The 24,625-nt window shown below is 40.0% G+C and overlaps 1 protein-coding gene across 1 annotated transcript in view; it reads right to left on the reverse strand.

Moving 5' to 3' along the window:
* The window catches only part of ROCK1 (Rho associated coiled-coil containing protein kinase 1), a 1,092,122-nt gene that overhangs the window by 231,276 nt on the left and 836,221 nt on the right, over positions 1-24,625 (reverse strand). Inside the window, exon 22 of the mRNA XM_053714968.1 lies at positions 8,771-8,874. Coding sequence (XP_053570943.1) covers positions 8,771-8,874 — 104 coding nt within the window. The remainder of the gene's footprint in view (positions 1-8,770; positions 8,875-24,625) is intronic.

Below are 24,625 nucleotides of genomic sequence, written 5' to 3' on the forward strand. Positions count from 1 at the left end.
TCGAATTGATCCAAATGTCTTTGAAAAATCGTAACCTGCCCCCTACCAGCTGTGCTGGAATGAGGGCCGCACCTTCATGTGGACTTGGGAGCTGGTTTTGACTTTCTAAAAGGCTTGGATTTATTCCAGATTGGAGAAGGTTTCCAAACAGAAACCGTTCCTTTAGGGGAAGGGTCAGGCTTCTGTTCCTTATTCTGACGAAAGGAACGAAAACGATTAGCAGCCCTATATTTACCTTTAGATTTTTTGTCCTGAGGCAAAAAAGTTCCTTTCCCCCCAGTAACAGTTGAAATAATAGAATCCAACTGGGAACCAAATAATTTATTACCTTGGAAAGAAAGAGAAAGCAAAGTTGACTTAGAAGACATATCTGCATTCCAAGTTTTAAGCCATAAAGCTCTTCTAGCTAAAATAGCTAAAGACATATACCTGACATCAACTCTAATGATATCAAAGATGGCATCACAAATAAAGTTATTAGCATGTTGAAGAAGTTTAACAATGCTATGAGTATTATGGTCTGATACTTGTTGTGCTAAAGCCTCCAACCAAAAAGTGGAAGCGGCAGCAACATCAGCCAAAGAAATAGCAGGCCTAAGAAGATTACCTGAACATAAATAAGCTTTCCTTAGAAAGGATTCAATCTTCCTATCTAAAGGATCCTTAAAGGAAGTACTATCTGCCGTAGGAATAGTAGTACGTTTAGCAAGAGTAGAGATAGCCCCATCAACTTTAGGGATTTTGTCCCAAAACTCTAATCTGTCAGATGGCACAGGATACAATTTCTTAAACCTTTGAGAAGGAGTAAATGAAGTACCCAGATTATTCCATTCCCTAGAAATTACTTCAGAAATAGCATCAGGGACAGGAAAAACTTCTGGAATAACTATAGGAGGTTTAAAAACCGAATTTAAACGCTTAGTAGATTTAGTATCAAGAGGACTAGATTCCTCCATCTCTAATGCGATTAAAACTTCTTTAAGTAAAGAGCGAATAAATTCCATTTTAACTAAATATGAAGATTTATCAGTTTCAATATCTGAGACAGAATCCTCTGAACCAGAAAAATCCTCATCAGAAACAGAAAAATCAGAATGATGACGGTCATTTAAAAATTCATCTGAAAAATGAGAAGTTTTAAAAGACCTTTTACGTTTACTGGAAGGGGAAATAACAGACATAGCCTTCCTAATAGATTTAGAAACAAATTCTTTTATATTAACAGGAACATCCTGAGCATTAGATGTTGAGGGAACAGCAACAGGTAATGGTATATTACTAATGGAAATACTATCTGCATTAGCAAGTTTATCATGACATTCATCACAAACTACAGCCGGAGGAACAGTTACCACAAGTTTACAACAAATGCACTTAACTTTGGTAGAACCAGCATCAGGCAGCGTCTTTCCTGAAGTAGATTCTGATCCAGGGTCAATTTGAGACATCTTGCAATATGTAAAAGAAAAAACAACATATAAAGCAAAATTTATCAAATTCCTTAAATGACAGTTTCAGGAATGGGAAAAAAATGCCAATGAACAAGCCTCTAGCAACCAGAAGCAATGAAAAATGAGACTGAAATAATGTGAAAAAAAGGTGGAGACCAGAATGACGCCCACATTTTTTAGCGCCAAAAAAGACGCCCACATTATTGGCGCCTTAATTTTTTTGGCGCCAAGAATGACGCCACATCCGGTGACGCCGTCATTTTTGGCGCAAAACGTCAAAAAAATGACGCAAACACGAACAACTTAAATAAAAAAAAATTTTTGCGCCAAAAAAGTCAGCGCCAAGAATGACGCAATAAATTGAAGCATTTTCAGCCCCCGCGAGCCTAACAGCCCACAGGGAAAAAAGTCAATTGAAACAATTTTTAAGGTAAGAAAAAAATTGACTATTCATATGCATTATCCCAAATAATGAAACTGACTGTCTGAAATAAGGAATATTGATCATCCTGAATCATGGCAAATATAAGTTTAAAGACATATATTTAGAACTTTATATATTAAGTGCCCAACCATAGCTTAGAGTGTCACAAAAAATAAGACTTACTTACCCCAGGACACTCATCTACATATAGTAGATAGCCAAACCAGTACTGAAACGAGAATCAGTAGAGGTAATGGTATATAAGAGTATATTGTCGATCTGAAAAGGGAGGTAAGAGATGAATCTCTACGACCGATAACAGAGAACCTATGAAATAGATCCCGTAGAAGGAGAACATTGAATTCAAATAGGCAATACTCTCTTCACATCCCTCTGACATTCACTGCACTCTGAGAGGAAAAACGGGCTCCAGCCTGCTGCGAAGCGCATATCAACGTAGAATCTAGCACAAACTTACTTCACCACCTCCACGGGAGGCAAAGTTTGTAAAACTGAATTGTGGGTGTGGTGAGGGGTGTATTTATAGGCATTTTGAGGTTTGGGAAACTTTGCCCCTCCTGGTAGGAATGTATATCCCATACGTCACTAGCTCATGGACTCTTGCTAATTACATGAAAGAAAGCCAAGGTGCAGAGGTGACTGAAGTTTAACAAAAATAAAGACCTGTCTCATAAAACAGGGCGGGCCGTGGACTCATATCTAAAAAGAAACAAATTTATCAGGTAAACATACATTTTCCTTTTCTTTTTAAAGATACGATGAGTCCACGGATTTCATCCTTACTTGTGGGATACAATACCAAAGCTATAGTACACAGATGAAAAGGGAGGGACAAGACAGGGAACCTAAACGGAAGGCACCACTGCTTGAAGAACCTTTCTCCCAAAAACCGCCTCAGCTGAGGCAAAAGTATCAAATTTGGAAAATTTGGAAAAAGTGTGAAGAGACGACCAAGTTGCAGCTTTGCAAATTTGTTCAATAGAAGCATAATTTTTGAATGCCCATGAGGACGAAACAGCCCTAGTGGAATGAGCCATAATTCTTTCAGGAGGCTGCTGTCCAGCAGTCTCGTATGCAAAACGGATGATACTCTTTAGCCAAAAAGAAAGAGAGGTAGCCGTAGCTTTTTGGCCCCTACGTTTTCCTGAAAAGACGATAAACAAGGAAGACGATTGACGAAAATCCTTAGTTGCTTGTAAGTAAAACTTCAAGGCCAGGACTATGTCCAAATTATGTAACAGAAGCTCCTTCTTAGAAGGAGGATTAGGACACAAGGAAGGAACAACAATCTCCTGATTAATATTCTTGTTTGAAACAACCTTAGAAAGAAAACCAGGTTTAGTTTGTAACACTACCTTATCCGAATGGAAAATAAGATAAGGAGAATCATATTGTAATCCCGAAAGCTCAGATACTCTTCGAGCAGAAGAAATAGCAACCAGAAATAAAACTTTCCAAGATAATAACTTAATATCTATGGAATGCATAGGTTCAAACGGGACCCCTTTAAGAACTCTAAGAACTAAATTTAAACTCCAAGGAGGAGCAATTGGTCTAAATACAGGCCTGATCCTAGTCAGAGCCTGACAAAAAGATTGTACATCTGGAACATCTGCCAGACGCTTGTGTAACAAAATAGATAAAGCAGAAATCTGTCCCTTTAAAGAACTTGCCGACAGCCCCTTCTACAATCCTTCTTGGAGAAAAGACAAAATTCTCTTGATTGAAGAATCTAAACTAACACCTCACTTTACCTCTTCCTATCACTAACACAGGCAAAGAGAATGACTGGAGTGGGAGGGAAGGCAGGAGCTATATATACAGCTCTGCTGTGGTGCTCTTTGCCTCCTCCTGCTAACCAGGAGGTGATATCCCACAAGTAAGGATGAAATCCGTGGATTCATTGCATCTTTAAAAATAAATTATGTTTCCTTTCTAATGACACTGTAAGTCCACGAATCGTCTTAATTACTGTTGGGAACCAATACCCAAGCTAGAGGACACGGATGATAAGGGAGAGACAAGAAAGTTAACCTAAACAGAAGGCACCACTGCTTGAAGAACCTTTCTCCCAAAAGAAGCCTCTGCTTAAGCAAAAGTATCAAATTTAGAAAAAGTATGCAAAGATGACCAAGTCTCAGTCTTCAAAGCTGATCTACAGAAGCTCCATTTTTGAAAGCCCAAGAAGATGAAACAGCCCTCGTGGAATGAGCCGTGATTCTCTCAGGAGGCTGCTGACCAGCAGTCTCATATGCCAAGCGAATAACACTCCTCAACCAACAAGTAAGAGAAGTAGCCGTAGCTTTCTTACCCTTACACCTCCCAGAAAAGACAACAAAAAGAAGAAGACTGGCTAAAATCCTTAGTCACCTGCAAATATTATTTCAATGCACGAACCACAAACAGGTTGTGCAACAAACGCTCCTTATGAGGATTAGGACACAAAGGAGGAACAACAATCTCTTGATTAATATTCTTATCAGAAACACCCTTGGGAAGAAAACCAAAGGCAGTAAGCAGAACTACCTTATCAGAGTGAAAAATAAGAAAAGGCGAGTCATACTGTAAGGCTGAAAGCTCCGAAACTCTTCGAGCCAAATAAATAGCCACCAGAAACAAAACCTTCCAAGATAACATCTTAATATCCAAAGAATGTATAGGTTCAAATGGAGCCTGTTGAAGGACTCTAAGAACCAAATTAAGACTCCAAGGTGGAGTAGTAGACTTAAACACAGGCCGAATTCTAACTAAGGACTGACAAAAAGAATGAACATCTGGCACATCCGCCAGGTGCTTGTGCAATAAAATAGATAAAGTAGAAATTTGACCCTTCAGGGTACTAGCAGATAAAACTTTCTCCAAACACTCCTGGAGAAAAGACAAAATCCTAGAATCCTAACTCTACTCCACGAGTAGCCTTTGGATTCACACCAATACAAATATATTAACGCCAAATCTTATAATAAATCTTCCTAGTCACAGGCTTATGAGCCTGAATCATAGTCTCAATAACTGGCTCAGAAAAAACACACTTAGAAAGAATCAAGCATTCAATCTCCAAGCAGTCAGCTTCAGAGAAACGAGATTTGAATGAAGGAAGGGACCCTGCAGAAGCAGGTCCTTCCTTAATGGAAGACGCCAAGGTGGAAGGGAAGACATCTCCACCAGATCTGCAAACCAGATTCTGCGAGGCCACGCCGGAGCAATGAGAATAACTGATGCCCTCTCTTGTTTGACCCGAGCAATGACCCGAGGAAGAAGAGCAAACGGAGAGAACACATATGCCAGACTGAAAGTCCAAGGAACTGCCAGAGCATCTATCAGAACAGCCTGAGGGATCCTTCGACCTTGACCCATACCTCGGGAATTTGGCATTCTGATGAGATGCCATGAGATCCAACTCCGGCTGCCCCTAACTGAGAATCAAGCTGGAAAATACCTCTGGATGAAGTTCCCACTCCCCCGGATGAAAAGTCTGTCTGCTCAGAAAATCCGCTTCCCAATTGTCCACCCCTGGAATGTGGATAGCAGACAGACAACAGTTTTGAATCTCCGCCCACTGAATGATCTTGGCTACCTCTGTCATGGCCAAGGAACTCCGAGTTCCTCCCTGATGATTGATGTAAGCCAGTGACATTATGTTGTCAGACTGAAACCTGATAAACTGGGTTGAAGCTAGCTGAGGCCAGGCTAGAAGAGCATTGAAAATTGCTCTCAGTTCCTGAGTCTATAGACCATGAGCCCTTAATGAACCCCAGACAGCACCCCAGCCCAGCAAACTGGCATCCGTGGTTCCAATCACCCAGGCAGGTCTGCGAAAGCAAGTTCCCTGAGAGAGAAGATCCTGAGACAACCACCATGGAAGAGAATCTCTGGACATCTGATCTAGAACAATCTTTGGAGATAGATCCGCATAATACCCGTTCCACTGCCTGAGCAAACATAACTGCAGAGGTCTGAGATGGAACCAAGCAAACGGAATGATGTCCATGACTGAAACCATCAGACCAATAACCTCCATGCACTGAGCCACTGACGGCCGAGGAAGGGACTGAAGAGCAAGACACGTATTGAAAAATCTTTGACTTTCTTGCTTCTGTCAGAAAAATTTTAATCTCTAGAGAATCTATATCTTATATATGGTCCCCAAAAATACCATTCTTGTAGCCGAAATTAAGGAACTTTTTCCAAAATTCACCTTCCAACCGTGGGAGCGCAGGAAAAGATAACAACAACTCTGTGTGGGAGTTTGCTAGTTGAAAAGATGGAGCCTGAACTAGAATGTCGTTCAGATAAGGAGCCACTGCAACACCCCTCAATCAAAGCACCGCCAACAATGCTCCCAGGAGCTTTGAAAAAATTATGGGAGCTGTTGCCAGATGAAAAGGAAGAGCTACAAACTGAAAATGTTTGTCTAGAAATGCAAATCTTAGGAACCTGTGATGATCCCTGTGAATGGGAATATGCAGATACACATATTTTAGATCCACTGTGGTCATGAACTGACCTTCCTGAACCAAAGGAAGAATGGAACGAAGTTTCCATCTTGAAAGACGGAACCCTGAGAAACTTTTTACACTCTTGAGATCTAAAATAGGTCTGAAAGTTCCCTCCTTTTTGGGAACGACGAAGAGATTGGAAAAAAAACCCAGACCCTGTTCCTGAACTGGAACAGGAACTATCACTCCCATGTTGGAAAGATTCTGAACACAACGTAAGAACGCCTCTCCTTTTATCTGGTTTACAGATAACCTGGAGAGAAGAAACCTGCCTCTGGGACAAAAATTCTTGAACTCCAGTTTGTAACCCTGGGACACAATATCTACCACCCAGGGATTCTGAACATCTCAAACCCAAGCTTGAGCGAAGAAAGAGAGTCTGCCCCCCCAGATCGGGGGCAGACCTTTCATGCTAATTTTGAGTCAGCAACAGGTTTCCTGGACTGCTTCCCTTATTCCAAGACTTATTTGACTTCTAAGATGGCTTGGACTGTTCCTGCTTGGAGTAAAAAGAGGAAGATTTAACAGAGAAGTTACAAAAGGAATGAAAATTACTCTGCCAACCCTTCTGTTTATTTATTTTATCCTGAGGAAGAGAATGCCCCTTCCCTCCTGTAATATCAGAAATAATCTCAGCCAAACCTGGCCCAAACAAGGTTTTACCCTTGTAAGGAATAGACAAAAGCTTAGACTTAGAGGACACATCCGCAGACTAGGATTTTAACCACTAAGCTCTGCGAGCTAAAATGACAAAAACAGAAATTTTAGCTCCCAACTTGATGACGTTAAGAGAAGCATCTGCAATAATGGAATGAGCCAACTTTAAAGCCTTGATTCTATCTTGAATTTCTTCAAGAGGAGTATCTTGCTGAATAGAATCAGACAATGCATCAAAACAATATGCCGCCACACTAGTAAACGTAGCAATACATGCAGCCAGTTGCCATGGATACCCCTGGTGAACATAAATCTTTTTAAGCAAAGCTTAAAAAAAAAAACAAACAAAAAAACTTCTTATCCATAGGAACCTCCACACCTCAGCAAGCTCTGCTGAGATGCCTACCTGACCTCCTTGCTGCCGGAAACAAAGTCTTTAAATGATCCAGACCCCCATACAGCCGCACTGGAGAGAACGATAAACCACCCCTGAGGAGCTATGCAACAGAGCTGCAACATCCAGGAACAACAGGAAACAGCTAAAAGGGCTCCAAAAGTGCCCTTACTATCTAAGATAAGCCAGTCTGTTGTGGGCGTGGCCTAACAAACCTCCCGGTAGCCATTAATAAACAAACAAAAAACATGTACACCAAAGTGAAAACATAATAAACTGAGCCAAACATCCCCAGTGCCTGCAAAACTGCCATACAATAAACCGTTAACCTAGAAGGCTGATTGTATATTTAGACAGAATTAACTGTCAAAGTGCCAAGTTCTCCTATATCAAAACAGGGAAAGAAAAAGGCACTTACCTCAAAAATCTGTCCGGCAGCAGGACAGCTCACTTGGTATGAGAGGGGCATCCTACCTCACATGGACCTGTGGAAAAAAGAAAAGGCTGAGTAAACTTACTCAAACTTTCAACCAAGGGCAGCATGAAATTACCTGGGAGGCCCAGTGGGGATTATACCCCACAAGTTCACAAATGCTTAAAAACCACCACTTGCTCTACTGAAGAGACTGACATGGACTACGGCTAAACCCCAAAGAAAACCAGAGCAAACTTGCTCTGCTTAAAAAATAAACTCTTGATTGAAGAATCAGACACCTAACTTTACCCCTCCTTGCAACTGATACAAGCAAAGAGAATGACTGGGGATTGTGGGTAGGGAGAGTGGTATTTAACAGCTTTTGCTGTGGTGCTCTTTGCTTCCTCCTGCTGGTCAGGAGTGATATTCCCAACAGTAATTAAGATGATCCGTGGACTCACCGTGTCATTGGAAATAAATATACATATATCTATCACATGTATCTATGAATTATATACCTACAAATTCGAATTTTAAATATATATGTGACCTCAAGGCCCGGTTCAGTATATCCAACATGTAATCCTGAGGAAAAATATCCATTTCCTTTAGAAATCTTGGAAATCAAATGTGTATAAGAAAAAAACCACAGTGATCATACAACACACAAGCATCCAACTGTCATATTATGCCTTCCTATTCCTTAAAAGGGGACACTGCTCACTGGATATAGCCAAGATATGCAGATTATATAAAAGCATATCTGGCCTGTTAAAGAGCTATAAAGAATCGAATTGAGAAAAAAGTGTTTAACACTATATTACTTTTCAATGAGTAATGATTAGAGCAGTTGACTGAGAAAAAATACAATAATTAATTAAAACAAAATAGCAAGGTGGGCAAGCTTACTTTTCATTGTGCAACTCATGTAACTTCTTCTCAAGTTCTTGATTGTGTTTACTCTTCTCATCAATTTCTTCCTTTAATTCTTTAACCTGAGTCTTATAAAGTGTCTAAAGAACAAAATAAAAAAAATTTGGAAATTAACATGACATCTAAAACTGTAACTGCAACAAAACTGTTTTTTTTCCATAGTTTATTTACAGTAATTCATAGAAATGCATGATTTAAAGGGATAGTAAACACCAAAAAATGTTATGGTTTAAAAAAGATAGATAATCCCTTTATTTACCATTCTCCACTTTCTACCTCTGTATTTACCTTGTATCTAAACTTCTACTGACTGCCTCCTTATCTCAGATCTTTTGACAGACTTGCATTTCAGGCAAATAGTGCTGAGTCTAAAATAACTCCATGTTCACAACCGCCTAGATTACAAGTTTTGCGTTCGGGTTTAAACGCTAAAAAAATTGTAATTTCAGCGTTAAAACAGCACCGCAGCCATTACAAGTCTTCTCGGTATAGCTGTACTGCAAGCCTTTTAGCCTGTAACACAACGTCAGTCCCGCACTCGTAAAAATTAAGTTTTTTTCATGGGACTTCCATAGTGCAGCCATTACGAGTTTTGCGGTGATGCTAAAAAGCTTGCGTCAAGCCTATACCGACAAGATCCGTTTCGCAATCTGAGAGCAGTAGTTATGAGTTTTACGCTACAAAAATGTTACATAAAACTCATAACTAAAGTCTTACAAAGTACACTTATACCCATAAACTACCTATTATCCCCTAAACTGAGGCCCTCCCGCATCACAAACACTATACTAAACTTAACCCCTAATCTGCCGCTCCCGACATCGTCGCCACTAATAAAATGTATTAACTCCTATTCCTCCGCTCAACACTATAATAAAGTTATTAACCCCTAAACCGCCGCCCTCCCGCATCGCAATACTGTTGAAATATTATTAACCCCTAATCTGCCGTCCGCCCACATCACCCCCACTATAAAAGTTATTAACCCCTACACTGCCGCCACTATAATAAACCTATTAACCCCTAAACTGAAAGCCCCCCACATCGCAATAAACTAATTTAAACTAGTAACCCCTAAACCTAACGCACCCCTAACTTTATATTAAAATTTAAATTTCACTATCTTAAATTAAATTAAAACTTACCTGTCAAATTAAAAAAAAAAAGTTTGTTTAAACTAACAATTAAACTAATATAACTATTAAACTACCAATTAAAGAAAATTAAAATACACAAAAAAATCCTAACACTGCTATAAATATTACAAAGTATCTAATTACAAAAAATAAAAAATACTAAACTACAAAAAATAAACACTAAATTACGAAAAATAAACGAAATTATCAAAAATAAAATAGAATTACACCTAATATAACAGCCCACCCAAAATAAAAAAAAAACCCCTAGCCTACAATAAACTACCAATATCCCTTAAAAAGGTCCTTTTGTAGGGCATTGCCCTAAGTTAAACAGCTCTTTTACCTGTAAAAAAAAGATACAAAGACCCCCCAACAGTAAAACCCACCACCCAACCAACCCCCCAAAATAAAAAAAACTAACAAATACCTAAGCTACCCATTGCCCTGAAAATGGCATTTATATGGGCATTGCTCTTTTGCATTGCCCTGAAAAGGGCATTTAGCTTTTTTAAGAAAAGCCCAAACCCTAAACTAAAATAAACCTCACCTAAAAAAGTAAAAAAAATCCTAATAGTAACCCCTGAAGATCCACTTACAGTTGCTGAAGTCCCGCTTGAAGGATCTTCATCCCGGCGGCATCTTCTATCTTCATCCCGGCGGAGCGGGGCTGGTCCATCCTAAAGACATCCTAAGCGGAGCATCCTCTTCATGCGGTTGCGCCGTACACTGAATCTTCAATGCAAGGTATGCGATTTAAAATGGCGTCCCTTGCATTTCTATTGGCTGATTTGATTTTGGGGGTTAATATAGTTTAATTTAGGTTGTTGCGACGTGGGGGGATGGGGGTTTAGAGGTTATTAGGTTTATTTAGTGGTAGTGATGTTGGAGGACAGAGGTTCAGGGGTTAATAACTTTATTTAGTGGCGACGATATCGGGGAGTGGCAGAAAAGGGGTTAATAAATTGATTATAGTGTGAGCGATGTTGGGGCACAGGGGAATAGGGGTTAATAACTTTAGTATAGTGGCGTCGATATCGGGAGCGGCAGATTAGGGGTTAATAGATTTATTTCAGTGGTGGCGATATCGGGAGCGGCAGATTAGGGGTTAATAGATTTATTTCAGTGGTGGCGATATCGGGAGCGGCAGATTAGGGGTTAATAAGTTTATGTAGGTGTCGGCGATGTCGGGGGCAGCAAATTAGGGTGTTTAGACTTGGAGTTTATGTTAGGTTTAAACTTAACATTTGCTTTCCCCAGACATCAATGGGGCTGCGTTACGGAGCTTTTCGTTCCGCGATCGCAAGTGTTTTTTCTGACCCGCTCTCCCCATTGATGGCTATGGGGAAAGCGTGCACGAGCACGTCAAAACAGCGCTTGTATTTCTTTCATGTAATTGGCAAGAGTCCATGAGCTAGTGACGTATGGGATATACAATCCTACTAGGAGGGGCAAAGTTTGCCAAACCTCAAAATGCCTACAAATACACCCCTCACCACACCCACAATTCAGTTTGACAAACTTTGCCTCCTATGGAGGTGGTGAAGTAAGTTTGTGTTAAGATTTCTACGTTGATATGCGTTGCTCAGCATTTTGAAGCCCGATTCCTCTCAGAGTACAGTGAATGTCAGAGGGATGTGAAGGGAGTATCACCTATTGAATGCAATGGTTTTCCTCACGGGGATCTATTTCATAGATTCTCTGTTATCGGTCGTAGAGATTCACCTCCTACCTCCCTTTTCAGATTGACAATATACTCTCATATTCTATTACCTCTACTGATAACCGTTTCAGTATATATGGATGGGTGTCTTTTGGTAAGTATGTTTTCATTACTTAAGACACTCTCGGCTATGGTTTGGCACTTTATGCATTTATATAAAGTTCTAAATATATGTATTGTACTTATATTTGCCATGATTCAGGTTTTCAGTATATTTCCTTTTGCAGACTGTCAGTTTCATATCTGGGAAATGCTTTTTTAAAAAAAAAAAAAAAAAAAAAAAATAATAAAAAAAAAAATTTCTTACCTGTGGTATAGTCTCTTTTTCCAATTGACTGTCTTTTAAATTCGCGGGCAGAATTAGGCTCACAAGGGCACAAAATACCAGAGTTTATTGCGTCATTCTTGGCGTGAGATATTTTTTTTGGTGGGAAGTTACATTCATTGTCGCAAATTCGTCATTTCCGGCGTCTTAGTTGACGCCGAGTCCTTTCACCAATACTTGGCGCCAAATATTTTCTTTATTTAAGACCCCATTTCTATTTGCCTCCTGCCTTTTTTCTATGTCAGATGGCTATGCTGTTTGCATTTTTTCCCATTCCTGAAACTGCCATATAAGGAAATTGATCATTTTGCTTTATATGTTGTTTTTTTCTCTTACATTTGCAAGATGTCTCAATCTGATCCTGTCTCAGAAATCACTCATGGAACCCTGTGGCCTGATAACAGTTCTACCAAAGCTAAGTGCATTTGTTGTAAACTTGTGGGGGTTATACCTCCAGCTGTGGTTTGTAATAGTTGTCATGATAAACTTTTACATGCAGAAAATGTATCTATCAGTAGTAGTTCATTACCTGTCGCTGTTCCCTCAACATCTAATGCACAAGATATACCTGTGAATTTAAAATAATTTATTGCTGATTCTATTCAGAAGGCTTTGTCTGCCATTCCGCCTTCTAATAAATGTAAAAGGTCTTTTAAAATGTCTCATAAGGTTGATGAAATTTCATACTGAATTATCCTTCTCTGACGAGGATCTATCTGATTCAGAAGATCCTACCTCAGATATGGACACTGACAAATCCTCTCATTTATTTAAAATGGAGTATATTCGTTCTTTGTTAAAAGAAGTGTTGATTACATTAGATATGGAGGAAACTAGTCCTCTTGATATTAAAACTAGTAAAAGTTTAAATTCTGTTTATAAACCTCCTGTGGTTATTCCAGAGGTTTTTCCAGTTCCTGATGCTATTTCTGATATGATTTCTAAAGAATGGAATAGGCCTGGTACTTCTTTTATTCCTTCTTCAAAGTTTAAAAAATTGTATCCTTTGCCAGCAGCTAGATTGGAGTTTTGAGAAAAGATCCCCAAAGTTGATGGGGCTATCTCTACTCTTGCTAAACGTACTACTATTCCTACGGAAGATAGTACTTCTTTTAAAGATCCTTTAGAAAGGAAACTTGAATCTTATCTAAGGAAAGCTGATGTTGCAGCTGCTTCAACTTTTTGGTTGGAAACTTTAGCGCAACAAGTATTGGATCATGATTTGTCTAGCATTGTTAAGTTGATTCAACATGCTAATAATTTCATTTGTGATGCCATTTTTGATATTATCAAAATTGATGTTAAATCTACTGTATTTCTTTAGCTATTTTAGCTAGAAGAGCGCTGTGGCTCAAATCTTGGAATGCTGATATGACTTCTAAGTCCAGATTGCTATTTCTTTATTTCCAAGGTAATACATTATTTGGTTCTCAGTTGGATTCAATAATTTTAACTGTCACTGGGGGGAAGGGAGTTTTTTTGCCTCAGGATAAAAGACCTAAGGGTAAACCTAAAGCTTCTAACTGTTTTCGTTCCTTTCGACAAAATAAGGAACAGAAATCTAATCCTTCCCCTAAGGAATCTGCTTCTAATTGGAAGTCTTCTTCAAATTGGAATAAATCCAAGCCATTTAAGAGATCAAAACCAGCACCCAAGTCCTCATTCCAGCTCAGCTGGTAGGGGGCAGATTAAAATTTTTCAAAGATGTTTGGATCAATTCGGTCCAAAATCATTGAATTCAGAGTATTGTCTCTCAGGGGTACAGAATAGGATTTAGAGTAAGACCGCCTGTGAGAAGATTTTTTCTCTCACGCATTCCAGCAAACCCAGTAAAGGGTCAGGCTTTCCTGAAGTGTGTTTCAGACCTGGAGTTATCACGGGCAATCATGCCAGTTCTGTTTCAGGAACAGGGTCTGGGGTTTTATTCAAATCTATTAATTGTCCCAAAGAAAGAAAATTCATTCAGACCAGTTTTGGATCTAAAGATTTTGAATCGATATGTAAGAGTACCAACTTTCAAAATGGTTACTATAAGGACTATTCCGCCTTTTGTTCAGCAAGGGCATTATATGTCCACAACAGACTTACAGGATGCATATCTTCATATTCCGATTCATCCAGATCACTATTAGTTCCTGAGATTCTCTTTTCTAGACAAGCATTACCAATTTGTTGCTCTTCCTTTTGGCCTAGCAACAGCTCCAAGAATCTTTTCAAAGGTTCTAGGTGCCCTACTCTCTAATCAGAGAGCAGGGTATTGCAGTATTTCCTTATTTGGACGATATCTTGGTACTTGGTCAGTCTTTACGTTCTGCAGAATCTCACACGAATCAACTAGTGTTGTTTCTTCTAAGACATGGTTGGAGGATCAATTTACCAAAAAGTTCTTTGATTCTTCAGACAAAGATAATCTTTTTAGGTTTCCAGATAGATTCAGTGTCCATGACTTTGTCTCTAACAGACAAGAGACGTTTGAAATTGGTTGCAGCCTGTCGGAACCTTCAGTCTCAGTCATTCCCTTCAGTATCTATGTGCATGGAAGTTTTAGGTCTCATGACTGCAGCATCGGACGCGTTTTCATATGAGATCTCTCCAGCTTTGTATGCTGAACCAATGGTGCAGGGATTATACAAGGCTATCACAATTAATATCCTTAAATTCCAATGTTCGACTTTCTCTGACTTGGTGGATAGATCACCATCGTATAATTTTAGGGGCCTCTTTCGTTTGTCCAACCTGGACTGTGATCACAACAGATGCGAGTCTTTCAGGTTGGGAGCTGTTTGGGGATCTCTGACAGCACATTTCATGGTGTTCTTCTCATAAATTCTCTTGGCATTCTTTTAGAATTCCTAGAATTTTACAGTTTCTTCAGGATGGTTTGGATAAAGGTTTGTCTGCAAGTTCCTTGAAAGGACAAATCTCTGCTGTTTTATTTCATAGAAAGATTGCTAAACTTCCTGATATTCATTGTTTTGTGCAGGCTTTGGTTCATATCAAGCTTGTCATTAAATCAATCTCTCCACTTTGGAGTCTTAATTTGGTTTTGAAGGCTTTACAGGCTCCTCCGTTTGAGCCTATGTATTCTTTAGACATTAAACTACTTTCTTGGAAAGTGTTGTTTCTTTGGGCCATCTCTTCTGCTAGAAGAGTTTCTGAATTATCTGCTCTCTCTTGTGAATCACCTTTTCCGATTTTTCATCAGGATAAGGCAGTTTTGCGGACTTCATTTAAATTTCTACCTAAGGTTGTAAATTCTAACAACATTAGTAGAGAAATTGTTGTCCCTTCTTTGTGTCCTAATCCTAAGAATTCTTTGGAAAGATCTTTACATTCTTTGGATGTGGTGGGAGCTTTGAAATATTATGTTGAAGCTACTAAAGATTTCAGGAAGACTTCTAGTCTATTTGTTATCTTTTCTGGTTTCAGGAAAGATCAGAAGGCTTCTGCTGTTTCCTTGGCCTCGTGGTTAAAACTTTTGATTCATCAAGCCTATTTGGAATCGGGTCAAGCCCCGCCTCAGAGAATTACAGCTCATTCTACTAGATCAGTTTCCACTTCCTGGGCTTTTAAGAATGAAGCTTCCGTTGATCAGATTTGCAAAGCTGCTACTTGGTCTTCTTTGCATACATTTACTAAATTCTACCATTTTGATGTATTTGCTTCTTTGGAAGCAGTTTTTGGTAGAAAAGTTCTTCAGGCAGCAGTTTCAGTTTGATTTTTCTGCTGTTGATTTAAGTTTTTTCCTCACATTTATGAGAATTAACTTAAAATATGGGTTGTGGATTATTTTTTTCAGCGGAAAATGGCTGTTTTTATTTTAATCCCTCCCTCTCTAGTGACACTTGCGTGGAGTTCCACATCTTGGGTATTGCTATCCCATACGTCACTAGCTCATGGACTCTTGCCAATTACATGAAAGAAAACATAATTTATGTAAGAACTTACCTGATAAATTAATTTCTTTCATATTGGCAAGAGTCCATGAGGCCCACCCCCTTTGTTGATGCTTTTTCTCCTTTCTTTATCACCCCACTTCTTGGCTATTCGTTAAACGGAATTGTGGGTGTGTTGAGGGGTGTATTTGTAGGCATTTTGAGGTTTGGGAAACTTTGCCCCTCCTGGTAGGATTGTATATCCCATACATCACTAGCTCATGGACTCTTGCCAATAAGAAATTAATTTATCAGGTAAGTTCTTACATAAATTATGTCTTTGTGCGGTATGGAGCTCAACGCAACCATATCGCATGCACAAGCCGGCTGTTTCAAAACTTGTAAAAGCTGCACTATAGAGGGTTAAATAACCCAACTTTTATTGCGTTCATTAAATTCCCTAAAGCGTGCATAACTCGTAATCTACCTGAATGTTATTTATATGAAAAACATGAACGCCCTCTAGCTTTGAAAAACTGTCAAATGAATTCAGATAAGAGCAAATTTGATGATAAACGTAAATAAGAAAGTTGTTTAAAATTACATGCCCTATCTAAATCATGAAAGTTTAATTTGGACTTTAATATCCCTTTAAGGGTTCTCCCTATTCCATTTTAAATTGAACTGTTACATTACAGGCATGACAATCAGGTTATTCTATAACTTCCATTGATATTTGAGGAATGTTTAAAGGGACAGTCTAGTCAAAATTAAACTTTCATTATTCAGATAGGACTTTCCAATTTACTTTTATCATCAAATTTGCATTGTTCTCTTGGTATTCTTAGTTGAAACTGAACCTAGATAGGCTCATATGCCATTTTCTAAGCCCTTAAAGGCTGCCTCTTATCACATGCTTTTTTAATTGCTTTTTACAACAAGAGACTGCTAGTTCATGTGGGCCATATAGGTAAAACTGTGTTCACGCTCGGGCAGTTATTTAAGAGTTAGCACAACACTGTATTAAATGCAAGTTAATAGAAAATAAATACAAAGTCATGTGATCAGGGGGTTGTCAAGGTAAACACAGAGGTAAAAAGTATAACTGTGTTGGTTATGCAAAACTGGGGAATGGGTAATAAAGGGATTATGTATCTTTTAAAACAACAACAATTATATTGTAGACTGTCCCTTTAAATCCAAAAATAAGAATTACACTTGTGAACAGCATGTTTTAAACACAGTAAAGAATAACCCCATGGCTGCAAGAGAGCTATAATCATCAATATTTATATGCCTCTCTGGAAACCATGGATTAATATGATCGTCAATTTCATTATAATAACCCAGAAGTCAGAATAGAAAAAGTACAATTACCGGATATCCATAAATCATCACATATGAGAATTCCCCTCCTGACCACAAGGAGGAGGCAGATACCCCAGCATACCAGAGCTTTAAATCCCTCCCACTTCCCCTGAATCCTCAGTCATACATATAGCCAAGTATTTGGAGGAAACAAAATCAGGGAAGATAAAGTAGGGCAAAAGAACAACAAGTACTGCTGTCAACTGAATAAGTAGAAAGGATGGGCTTGTGGACTCTCAGATAGTGAGATCACGTGTGGGAATCTATAAACAAGCAGTCCATGAGATCACCATGAAATAGGGGAGTGACAAACAGTGAAGGCAGGTACATTTCTGACCAGGCACAATGACCCACACAACTTTCCTACCAAAAGCAGTCTCAGAAGAGACATTCATATCAAAGTGATAAAACATTGAAAAAGTGTGCAATGAAATCCAAGTAACTGCCTTCCAAATAGAAGCCATATTAGAAAAGGCCAAAGAAGTGGCAACTGCTCTAGCTGAATGAGCAATACTATGCTCAATGGAAATGTGGCTTTAATACAAGCAGCTAAACCAGCTTTCTGCCCTTTGTGAATGCCAGAAAAATGAAAAAAAAGAGAGAATAAAGTCTGAAATATTTTGTGGATTCCAAATAAAATTTGAGAGCTCTATAAATCCAGAGACTGTGAAGTTGTCAATCTTAGGAGCTGGACAAAATGGAGGAACAACAATTTTTAGATAGTATCTGCAGATAGCACCTTAGGAAGGAAGGAACAACTAATGTAAAGAACAGCCTTATCCAGGAAAAGAGGTTTGCAAGACAAAGTTGAAAGCTCAGAAGAGAGAAATAGCAAGAGGAAAAATAAGCTTCCAAGATAAAAGCTGAAGATCTATACCATGGATAGGAAGAGAAACTAGACAAATAACTGTTTTAATTTAGCAATTCTCTAATTGAACAAGTAGGGCTGAAAGCTGAATCTTGAGAAAAATAGCTGAAAAAAACTTTATCAAGACTCGCCTGCAGGAAAGCAAAAACTCTAGGAATTAAAGAATTCCAGCAGTAACAACTGCAAGCAGACCAAGCAAAAAAGGTTTTCTAGACCTTATTATAAGACGTTAGATAACAGGTTTCCTAACCTGAATTAAGGTGTCAATAACCTTGTAAAAAAACTAAATGCTTACCTGATAAATTTCTTTCTTTCCGGACATGGAGTCCACAACGTAATTCCAATAACTAGTGGGATATTCACTCCTGGCCAGCAGGAGGAGGCAAAGAGCACTTCAGCAGAGCTGTTAAGTGTCATTTGGCCGAAGGTAAATGGAAAAAGAAAATAACACAAAGATGTAGAGGTGCCTGAGGTTTAACAAACAATACTGTCTAATTTAAGGGTGGGGTCGTGGACTCTCCATGTCCGGAAATAAATAAATTTATCAGGAAAGCATACATTTTGTTTTCTTTCCTAAGACATGGAGAGTCCACAATGCCATTCCAATTACTAGTGGGAACCAATACCCAAGCTAGAGGACACTGAATGAACACGGAGGGATAACACGACAGGCAGACCTGTCGAGTCGAGGCAAAAGTATCAAATTTTTAGAATTTTGAAAAAGTATGCAGAGAGGACAATGTTGCCGCCATGGTCTTGGCCTTGGCATTTTTGAAAGCCAAAGATGAGGAGACAGCGCTAGTGGAATGATCTGTAATTCTCTCAGGAGGCTGCTGTCCTGTTAAGCAAAGCGAATCATACTTCTCAACCAGAGGGAAAGAGAAGTAGAGGTGGCCTTCTGATCCTTCTGCTTTCCTGAGAAACAAACAGGGAAGAAGACTGAAAAAAATCCTAAGTAGCCTGTAGGTAAAATTTTAGAGCACACACAACATCCAAATTATGCAAAAGACGTTCCTTATGAGAAGAAGGATTAGGACAAAAAAAAGGAACAACAATTTCATGATTAATGTTTCGATCCGAAACCACCTTATGGAGAAACCCCAATTTAGTATGAAGGACCGCCTTTTCCGCATGAAAAATAAGGTAAGGGGAATAACACTGCAGTACCGAGAGTTCAGAAACTCTGCGAGCAGAAGAAATAGCAATAAGGAACAAAGCTTTCCAAGATAACAACTTAATATCTACAGAATGCATTGGCTCAAACACAGCCTGCTGCAAAACTTTAAGCAAAAGGTTCAAGCTCCAAGGAGGAGCAACAGGTTTAAACACAGGCCTGATTATGACCAAGGCCTGACAAAAAGATTGAACATCTGGCACATCCGCCAGACGTTTGTGTAAAAGAATAGACAGTGCCGAAATCTGACCCTTCAGAGAACTGCCTGACAAACCCTTCTCCAGACCTTCCTGTAGAAAAGACAAAATTCTAGGAATCCTGACCCTGCTCCAAGAAAAGCCCTTCGATTCACACCAATATAAGTATTTGCGCCATACCTGATGGTAAATCTTACGAGTAACCGGCTTGCAAGCCCGAAGCATGGTATCAATGACTGACTCAGAAAATCCACGCTTAGCCAAAACTAAGGGTTCAATCTCCAAGCAGTCAGCTTCAGAGAAACTAGATTTGGATGGAGGAAAGGACCATGAGTTAGAAGGTCCTTCCTCAGAGGTAACCGCCAAGGTGGAAGAGATAACATCTTCACCAGGTCTGCAAACCAGATCCTGCGAGGCCATGCAGGAGCTATTAGAAATACAGATGCTCATCTCCTGTTTGATACGAGCAATAACTCGAGCACGGAGAGCAAAAGGAGGAAACAGATATGCAAGACTGAAATCCCAAGAAACCGTCAGAGCATCTATCAGGGAGGCCTGAGGATCTTTTGACCTTGAACTGTATCTTGGAAGCTTGGTGTTCTGACGAGACGCTATCAGATCCAAATCCCCCACCCGAGGGTTATCTTTGAGAACACCTCTGGATGGAGAGACCACTCTCCGGGATGAAAAGTCTGTCTTGCTCAGAAAATCCGCCTCCCAGTTGTCTACTCTTGGAATGTGGATGGCAGATAGGAGACAATCGTGAGCTTCCGCCCACTGAATAATGTGAATCACCTCCTTCATGGCCAAGGAACTCAGAGTTCCTCCTTGGTGGTTGATATAAGCCACTGAAGTGATGTTGTCCAACTGAAATCTGATAAACCGGGCTAAAGGCAACTGAGGCCAAGCCATCAAGGCATTGAAGATCGCTCTCAACTACAAGATGTTTATGGGGAGAGAGGACTCCTCCTGAGTCCACCCGAGTCCACAGGCCCTGAGCTTTTAATGAGCCCCAGACTGCTCTCCAGTCTAGCAGGCTGACATCTGTGGTCACAATCACCCAGGAGGGTCTCCGGAAGCATGTGCCCTGAGACAGATGATCCTGAGAGAGTCTCTTGTTAGAGTATCCAGGTATATCCTCTGAGATAGATCTGAATGGTCTACATTCCATTGACTGAGCATGCATAATTACAGAGCTCTCAGATGGAATCGAGCAAAAGGAATGATGTCCATGGAAGCAACCATCAGACCAATTAACTCCATGCACTGAGCCACAGATGGATGAACAGCAGACTGGAGAGAGCGACATGAAGTGAGAAGTTTGGATTTTCTGACCTCCGTCAGAACAATCTTCATGGATAGGGAATCTATGATGGCCCCTTAAAAAACACACCATTGTAGCTGGAAAAAGGGAACTCTTCTCCAGATTCACTTTCCCCCATGGGAACGTAGAAAAGACAACAATATCTCTGTGTGAGAGTTTGCTAGTTGAAAAGATAACGCTCAAACTAAGATGTCGTCCAGGTAAGGCGCCACCGCAATACCCTGAGACCTCACAGCCAAAAGAGCCCCCAGAACCTTTGTGAATATCTGGGAGCTGTGGCAAAGCCAAGCGGAAGAGCAACAAATTGAAAATACTTGTCTAGAAAAGCGAATCTCAGGAACTGGTGATGATCCCTGTGAATGGGAACACGCAGATATGCGTCCTTCAGGTCTATGGTCATCATGAACTGACCCTCTTGGACCAAAGGAAGAATAGAATGAATGGTTTCCATCTTGGAGGACGACACCCTTAGGAATTTGTTGAGACATTTTAGATCTACAATGGGTCAATAGGTTTCCTCTTTTTTGGGAACCACAAATACATTTGAATAGAATCCTTGACCCTGTTCCTTTACAGAGACAGGAACAATCACTCCCAGGGAGGAAAGGTCCTGAACGCAGCTTAAGAAGGCCTCTCTTTTTCTCTGGTCTGCAGATAGCCTTGAGAGGATGAATCTGCCCCTGGGAGGACAAGTCTTGAATCCCATTTTGTAACCCTGAGATACTATGTCCAGAGCCCAAGGATCTGGGACATCGCAAATCCAAGCTTGACAAAAAATAAGAAAGTCTGCCCCCCCACTTGATCCAATACCGGACCGGAGGTGGACCATTCATGCTGATTTAGTCTCAACTGAATGTTTTTTTGCTTGCTTTTCCTTATTCCAAGACTGACTGGATCTCCAGGAGGACTTTGACTGCTCCGGCTTGGAGGAGGAAGAGGAGGACTTTCCCCTTTGAAGTTATGAAAGGAATGAAAATTAGAGCTTTGGTGACCCTAAGGTCTATTCTTCTTGTCCTGAGGTAGAAAAGACCCCTTTCCACCTGTAAACTCAAAAATTATTTCTGCCAGACCAGGACCAAAAAGGGTCATACCCTTAAGGTAGAGATAGTATCTTAGACTTGGAAGTAACATCAGATGACCAAGATTTTAGCCATAGGGCTCTGCGAGCTAGAATCGCGAAGCTAGACATCTTGGCACGCAATCTAATGACTTGCATGTTTGCATCAGAAATAAAGGAATTAGCCAGTTTAAGAGCCTTGGTCCTATCTTAGATCTACTCTAAATAAGTTTCCTCTAAAATCAACTCAGATAAAGCATCACACCAATAAGATGCTGCGCTCGCAACCGTAGCAATACTTGCAGCAGGTTGCCATTGTAATTAATGATGAATATACATCTTCTTTAAATAAGCCTTAAGCTTTTTATCCATGAATCCTTAAAAGAACAGCTATCCTCTATAGGAATCGTAGTTCTTTTGGCCAGAGTAGAAATAGCTCCTTCCACTTTAGAACGGTGCGCCATGAGTCCCAAATGGAGTCAGCAACAGGAAACATTTTTTTAAAAACGGGAGAAGGGGAACAAGGAGTCCCCGGTTTTTCCCATTCCTGTTATATTATCTCAGACATGGTCTGGAACAGGAATTACTTCCACAAAGGAAGGAACGTCATAGTATTTATTAAGCTTACTAGATTTGTTAGGGTTGAGAGCGACAGAAGGGTCAGAGAAATCCAAAGTAGCCAGTACCTCATCTTTAGAAGTAAACAAAGGTGTTCAAGCTTAAATCTGAAGTTAACTTCTTCAGAATCAGTCATACGATTTACACTGTCAGAATCTGAGCTCTCACCCTCAGAAGCTACCGAGGTATCCTCCTCATCTGATTTATGGGGGAGGTCATCATCGCAGAAGAAGATGGAACAGACACCTTATTAGCAGAAATATAATTTAAATTCCTCTTGCGCTTACCCGCAATGGGAAAAGCAGATAAAGCCACAGACACCGCAGAAGATATCTGAGCAGCAAAATCTACTGGCAAATACAGGCCTCCAGGAGGCTGAGAGGAACTGCAGGGCACTGCATGTGATGCCATTGAGGCTTTGGACGTTTGAGGAGAAAGGTGTGGCATATCCTGAACAGCATTATCCTCAGAGACAATCGGCTCAGAAGGCAGTAGATTATTTTTAAACTTTAGGGTCCTAGCTAAACATGAAGAACAAAACTGCATAGGCAAAACAATTTGGGCCTCTAAACACAAACATTTATCAAGAGAAACAGACTCCTGTTCAGTGTCCATAGTTGAATTAATCCTCAAAAATCAAAGTAACGAAAAAAATAAATAAAAAAAATTACTACTGTCACTTTAAAAAGAAATTTAATTCCTCAAATTGCAATAGTGCTAAATATACCCAAATAGAGAAAAACAAATGATGCGCCTCTACACCTCAGACAGCCTGAGGTGCCCTACCTGAACCTTCACCAAATGTAAAAAACTCTCCTGCAGATCGGTCAAACGAGCCATCACAGAAGAAAGCTCTCAGTAGCTCAAGCGGGAAGTCACATGACCGGCAGGAAGAGCGTATGTCTCTTAGAAATTCTCAGAGTAAAAAGGAAACCCGGAGATGAAAAGGTTCCCAAACATCCGAAATCCCCAAAATAAAAATTATATTTCCCAACATCTGAGAACGTTAGCCTAATAAAATAAAAGACATCTTTCAGCCACAGAGGAACTGTCCACAAACAGTAAGGGAAAATATTATCGCCTTAGTCTCCTCACATACAATAAGTTGCCTGCACACTGCCCCAAAGTAAATCCTACATAAAGTATTAATTATGTCCTAAAGAAATATTGCAGAAATAATTCTTCTAAGTCCAAGACCTAGAAGACAAAAGCAGGTGCCTGCAAATCCAGCTGTCGGGCAGGAAGACAGCTTACAAGACATACTCATATCAGAGACCTGTAGAAAAAGAAAGAACAGAGAAACCAACTCTGGTTTTCTATAACTAGGGTAGCAACAATGTTAGAAACAAAGCAAGGACAACCTCACCACCTTCTAACTGCTAAAAGCCACCACTACTCTTACTAAAGAGATTGACGTGGACACAGCTAAACCCCAATCCTTGCTTGCAGGGAAAAGTACCTATACAATGATTAAATATCTTCAGACACCAACTTCGCACATCCTCCATTGAAAGAGGCAAAAAGAATGACTGGGGGCTATGGGTAAGGGGAGTGGCACTTAACAGCTCTGCTAGGGTGCTATTTGCCTCCTCCTGCTGGCCAGGAGTGAATATCCCGCTAGTAATTGGAATTACATTGTGGGCTCTAGATGTCTTAGAAAAAAAAAAAACTCTCAGGGGGGGGGGGGGGGTTGGTGGGGTGGTTGTTTTCAAGATGGCCGCTTGTTTCAGAGTCTGAAATGCGGAAGTGATATATCTGCTGCATATCACTCCTTATAATTTACTTATACAGTGTGCACAGATTGTTTGGAACTAGATATTGATGATTACCTCAGCTTTGGAATACCAGAACAGAGAGGTGCGCAGCAGCGGCCCTGTTCAGGACCGTCCTCTACATAACCGTACACCGATGATTCGGTAAAAGCAATTAAATCTATTCTATACTAATTACTCTACTATTCATTATGGATGATGTTCCGTTCTGTTTACAGATATTGAAGCGGAGATGTTCAATAGATTAGACCCCTTGATGAGGATAACTCAGCCTAGGGACATGCAGGAAAACGGCTCCTACGAAATTATGTACAGGAGTTGAGACAACTATGGAGTGGCAGAGGTCCACTGTTGGTTGCATTAAACCATCATGGGATGACCCCCATATGTGAAT

The sequence above is a fragment of the Bombina bombina genome, chromosome 5 (assembly GCF_027579735.1).
Source record: "Bombina bombina isolate aBomBom1 chromosome 5, aBomBom1.pri, whole genome shotgun sequence".
NCBI lineage: Eukaryota > Metazoa > Chordata > Amphibia > Anura > Bombinatoridae > Bombina > Bombina bombina.